Source organism: Leucopleurus acutus, assembly GCF_964270905.1.
Source record: "Leucopleurus acutus genome assembly, chromosome: 20".
Taxonomy (NCBI): domain Eukaryota; kingdom Metazoa; phylum Chordata; class Mammalia; order Artiodactyla; family Delphinidae; genus Leucopleurus; species Leucopleurus acutus.
Genome location: NC_139162.1, coordinates 48053842 through 48059625, shown reverse-complemented (window position 1 = coordinate 48059625; position 5784 = coordinate 48053842). Strand labels below are relative to the sequence as shown.

Below are 5784 nucleotides of genomic sequence, written 5' to 3'. Positions count from 1 at the left end.
GCTGAGGAGGTGGAGGAGGAACATCCTTCAGGGGGCGTAAGGGGGCGGGCACTATCAACCCGGGGGCCGGCCGGTGAGAGAACGTCGCTGGAGGATTGGTTGAGCGCTGCGGGGGATCCAAACGTCACATATTATTGGCCCAGGGCTCGGAGACGTGAGCGTCGATTGGCAGAACGGCAGGGGCCAGACGGGCGATGATTGGGCTCATTCGCCATCGGCGCGGCGGCCGACGCCGACGAGGAAGGTGGGAGGGGCGTTCCTGAGGGTGATTGGGGGCGAGAGCGAGGCTGCGGAGCAGGCGAGAGGAGACGGCGGGAGCTAGAGAGGGCGTAGCGCTAGGGTGGCCGCGCGAGGGGAGCTGCGGCCCGGGCCCGGGCCCGGGGGGTGCGAGACGGCTGAGGCGGGTAAGTGCGGGCGGGCGTGTGAAGGCCGGCCGGGCTCCCCACCCTCCCCCCGCGGTCTCCACTCGTCACCTCGCCTGCGCACTGAGGGCCGGAGGGGGGCGCGCGCCGGGAGATGAGGGCGGAGCGGTACCAACGGCCCGCGGGGCGCGCGGGAAGCTGGGCGGGGCCCGGGCCGGGGTGGCGGGTGGGAAAGGGGCCAGAGTCCTGGGAGGGGCGAGGAGGGACGGGGCTTGGGCTGGGGGCTGGCAGGGACCTGGGTGGTCAGGGAGGCGTTAGAGCTGCCCCCGGGAGGGTCTCCAAGGCTCCTGGGAGTACGCGGCAAAGGGCTGGGCGCTGGGACAGTCCAGGACCGAAGGAGGGTGGACGGTTAGAGGGCAGTAGGGTGCCCAGGGAGGGGTTTAGGCCGTGAGAACAGAGGTGGTTAAGTTACCGTAAAGAGAAACTCTAGTTATTCCTGGAGAGTTAGGCCAATGAGAGGGGTCTTGGTGTGAAAAGATATCAGGAAATGGATGTGCCTAGAGGGGAGATTTAGAGCTGAGGGAGAGGTCCCGGTGTGAAGAATGGGATTACATTAATGTGAAGAGTTAAACCACAGTGGGGGGGGGCGCGTTGGGTACCCTTGGAATGGGTTGAGAGCGGTCTCTGTGCAAAGAAGGGTTATGTTTTATGTTATGTGGAACTGGCGTCTGGGTATCCCTAGAATAACTTGAGGAGAAATGGTCTTTCTGAAAAGTACTAGGAATTAGGTCAAGGTGAAGAGTAGGAATTGGGGATCCCTGGAGGGGGTTAGGGTGGTGAGAGAGATCTGTGTGTTAAGCTGGGGAGGTCTGGGTAGCCGCAGGGTAGTAGGATGGTCAGAGGGCCCTGGGTGTGAGGAAGAGGGGTCTGGCTATCTATCAGGGTTAGGGTGGTGGTAGGAGGGGTTTTGCCTAAGAGGGGGTTTCACGGTATTCTTAATGAGATTTGGACAGTGGGAGGGGTATGTGGGAAAGGAGTTTAAGCCATTATGAAGTATAGTCTGTATATCCTTGGATTGTAATAGAGTATGTGTGGGATCTTTTTGTGGAAAAGAGGAATTTTGATATGAAGAGGGGGTCTGAGCATCCCTGGAATGGGTTAGGGTGGGGTTGGGTCTTTTTGCAAATAAGAGGGGTTTAGGTTGATACGAAGAATGGTGTCTGGGCATCCCTAGAATGGGTTGGGGTGGGGAGGAAGGGAGTCTTTTTGCAAAGAAGAAAAGGTTAGGCTAATAATGTGAGGTGGGGGGAGTCTGTCCCTAGAATGGGTTAGGGTGAGGGTGGGTCTTTTCATAAAGAAGAGGGGTCTGGGTATCCCAAGAATGGGTTAGGGTGGGAGGGGTCTTTTTTGCAAAGAAGAATATGTGAAGAGAGGTTCTGGGAATCCCTGAATGGTCTAGGGTGGTTGTCTATAAAGAAGGAGGGTTTAAATCAGTATGAAGAGGGGGTCTGGGTACCCCAGAGAGAATTGTAGATGATGTCTCAGTGCACAGAAGAGGTAGGTGATTAATGTGAAGGGTGTCTGGGTGCCCTGGAAACATGAGTTAGGGTGGTGGGAAGGGTCTGAATGTGAAGAAAGGATTAGGCTTTTGTGAAGATGGGTTTGGGTGTCCTGCATAGGCCCTTAGGGTTGTGGGAGAGGGCCTTGATTTGTAGAGGGAGTTAAATACTTTGAAGAGGGGGATCTGGGGATCACAGGGAAGTGGTTAAGGTTTGGAAAAGGTCTGCGTGTGGAGATGGGTTAGGCCAATGTGAGAAAAGTTTATTGATGTGAGGAACCTGGGCATCAAAGGGAGAAAGTTAGCGGGTGACAAGCTGTGTACAAAGGAGGAGGGTTGCACCATGAGAGGGTGCCGAAAGTGGCAGGGCCCTGGGGCAGTTTGAGTGGTCAGGGTGTAAAAAGAGATACAGAACCTGGGGGTGGGAGCGGAGGAGGAGTGAAGCTCTGAACAGTGGGTGGTTTGGGCCTGTGTGAGGACTCTCCCCGGCAGTTGGGGGTAGGGATGGGGTAGTATGTTGGTAAGAAGAGTCAGTGGCAGGAAATCTGACTGGAGAGGGTCCTGTGTGATGGGTTGGGGCTTTGGGCCAACTGTGAGGCATGAGAATGAGAGATTGGACAGGTTGCAAGGATCTGGTAGGTGGAGTTTAATGCTAGTTGATGCAGAGGTGAGATTTGGGCAGATTCACTGGGAACGGACTGCGTGGAAGGTTTTGTGCTTGGTGCTCTTGTGTGTTCAGGAGAGGAAAGATTGTTAGGGAGTGGAAATATGGAAGCAAGAAGTTAGATGGGAAAATTGATCTAGGATTTTGGTAGGGAAATGATAAAGGGAAAGAATTTTCCCTGGGAAGGACTGAGGAAGCAGTGGCTTAGATACAATTTGTCCCCACTTCTCCCAGCCCAGGGTCTTGCCGCCGTCATGACTGAGGAGTCAGAGGAGACAGTCCTATACATTGAGCACCGCTATGTCTGCTCTGAGTGCAACCAGCTGTATGGATCCCTGGAGGAGGTGCTCATGCATCAGAACTCCCACGTGCCCCAGCAGCACTTTGAGCTGGTGGGTGTGGCCGACCCTGGAGTCACTGTGGCCACAGAGGCAGCTTCTGGCACGGGCCTCTATCAGACCCTAGTGCAGGAGAGCCAGTACCAGTGCCTGGAGTGTGGGCAGCTGCTGATGTCGCCCAGCCAGCTCCTGGAGCACCAGGAGCTGCACCTGAAGATGATGGCGCCCCAGGAGGCAGCGCCAGCTGAGCCACCACCCAAGGCGCCCCCCCTGAGCGCCAGTACCATCCACTATGAGTGTGTGGATTGCAAGGCTCTCTTCGCCAGCCAGGAGCTCTGGCTGAACCACCGGCAGACGCACCTCAGGGCCACTCCCACCAAGCCTCCGGCTCCAGTTGTCCTGGGGTCCCCAGTTGTCCTGGGGTCCCCCGTGGGCCAGGCCCGCGTGGCTGTGGAGCACTCATACCGCAAGGCGGAAGAGGGTGGGGAAGGGGCAGCTGTCCCCTCTGCCGCTGCCACCACCGAGGTGGTGACTGAGGTGGAGCTGCTCCTCTACAAGTGTTCTGAGTGCTCGCAGCTCTTCCAGCTGCCAGGCGACTTCCTGGAGCATCAGGCCACCCACTTCCCGGCTCCCGCCCCAGAGTCTGAGGAGCCTGCCTTGCAGCAGGAGACTCTGACCCCATCACCTGCAGAGGTGCCTGTGTCTCAGCCTGACCCCCTGCCATCCTCTGACCACAGTTATGAGCTGCGCAACGGTGAAGCCATTGGACGCGATCGCCGGGGGCGCAGGGCACGGAGGAACAACAGTGGAGAGCCAGGCGGGGCAGCCACCCAGGAGCTCTTCTGCTCAGCCTGTGACCAGCTCTTTCTCTCACCTCACCAGCTGCAGCAGCACCTGCGGAGTCACCGGGAGGGTGTCTTTAAGTGCCCCCTGTGCAGTCGTGTCTTCCCCAGCCCTTCCAGTCTGGACCAGCACCTCGGAGACCACAGCAGCGAGTCTCATTTCCTGTGTGTGGACTGTGGCCTGGCCTTTGGCACAGAGGCCCTCCTCCTGGCCCACCGGCGAGCCCACACCCCAAATCCTCTGCATTCGTGTCCATGTGGAAAGACCTTTGTCAACCTCACCAAGTTCCTTTATCACCGGCGTACCCATGGGGTTGGGGGTGTCCCTCTGCCCACAACACCAGTCCCACCGGAGGAGCCTGTCATTGGCTTCCCTGAGCCAGCCCCAGCAGAGACTGGAGAGCCAGAGGCCCCGGAGCCCCCCGCTGCTGAGGAGAGCCCAGCAGGGCCTGCTGCCCCAGGCACCTACCGCTGCCTCCTGTGCAGCCGTGAATTTGGCAAGGCGTTGCAACTGACACGGCACCAGCGTTTTGTGCACCGGCTGGAACGGCGCCATAAGTGTAGCATCTGCGGCAAGATGTTCAAGAAGAAGTCTCACGTGCGTAACCACCTGCGCACACACACAGGTGAACGGCCCTTCCCCTGCCCAGACTGCTCCAAGCCTTTCAACTCACCCGCCAACCTGGCCCGCCACCGGCTCACACACACAGGGGAGCGGCCCTACCGTTGTGGGGACTGCGGCAAGGCTTTCACACAGAGCTCCACCCTGAGGCAGCACCGCCTGGTGCATGCCCAGCACTTCCCCTACCGCTGTCAGGAGTGCGGAGTGCGTTTTCACCGCCCCTACCGCCTGCTCATGCACCGCTACCACCACACGGGCGAGTACCCCTACAAGTGTCGCGAGTGCCCCCGCTCCTTCTTGCTGCGACGGCTGCTGGAGGTTCACCAGCTTGTGGCCCATGCCGGGCGCCAGCCCCACCGCTGCTCGTCCTGTGGTGCTGCCTTCCCTTCCTCGCTGCGGCTGCATGAGCACCGCTGTGCAGCTGCCGCTGCCCAGGCCCCGCGGCGCTTCGAGTGTGGCACCTGTGGCAAGAAAGTGGGCTCAGCTGCTCGGCTGCAGGCCCACGAGGCAGCCCACGCAGCTGCTGGGCCTGGGGAGGTCCTGGCTAAGGAGCCTCCGGCCCCTCGGGCCCCACGGGCTGCTCGCACACCAGTGGCCTCCCCAACGACCCTTGGAGGCATGGCACCTGCAGCCCCTGCGGCCCCTGCCCGACGCCGTGGCCTGGAGTGCAGCGAGTGCAAGAAGCTGTTCAGCACGGAAACGTCACTGCAGGTACACCGGCGCATCCACACAGGCGAGCGGCCATACCCGTGTCCAGACTGTGGCAAGGCCTTCCGTCAGAGTACCCACCTGAAGGACCACCGCCGCCTGCACACAGGTGAGCGGCCGTTCGCCTGTGAAGTGTGTGGTAAAGCCTTTGCCATCTCCATGCGCCTGGCAGAACATCGCCGCATTCACACGGGTGAGCGGCCCTACTCCTGCCCCGATTGTGGCAAGAGCTACCGCTCCTTCTCCAACCTATGGAAGCACCGCAAGACCCACCAGCAGCAGCATCAGGCAGCTGTGCGGCAGCAGCTGGCAGAGGCAGAGGCCGCCGTCGGCCTGGCTGTGATGGAGACTGCCGTGGAAGCCCTGCCCCTGGTGGAGGCCATTGAGATCTACCCTCTGGCTGAGGCTGAGGGGGTCCAGATCAGTGGCTGACCCTGCCTCGTGTCCCTCTTCAGCACCACCATGCCCTCTTGCTGAAGAGCTTTCTCTACCATCCCCTTAAGTCTCTGTACATACTGTGCCCCTTTTCCACCCCTCTCAACTGCCATGTAAGTTCTGTAACTGGATTTATTCTTTCTTCTGAGGGGGGTGCTCTAGGGTCCTTGACGTGCATAAAGGTGCCCCCGCCCACACACACACCTGTTGGCCCCAAGGTGAAATGGTCAATAAAGACTGAGTTGGACATTTATG

The 5784-nt window shown here is 59.6% G+C and overlaps 1 protein-coding gene across 1 annotated transcript; it reads left to right on the top strand.

Moving 5' to 3' along the window:
* Positions 1 to 288: 288 nt before the first annotated feature.
* Positions 289 to 5526, top strand: ZNF574 (zinc finger protein 574; the record flags this gene model as incomplete). Its single annotated transcript, XM_082861903.1, has 2 exons — positions 289 to 404; positions 2819 to 5526. Exon 2 carries the CDS (start codon positions 2839 to 2841, stop codon positions 5524 to 5526), a length of 2688 nt encoding a protein of 895 aa, XP_082718029.1. The 5' UTR covers positions 289 to 404; positions 2819 to 2838.
* Between the last annotated feature and the right edge of the window lie 258 nt (positions 5527 to 5784).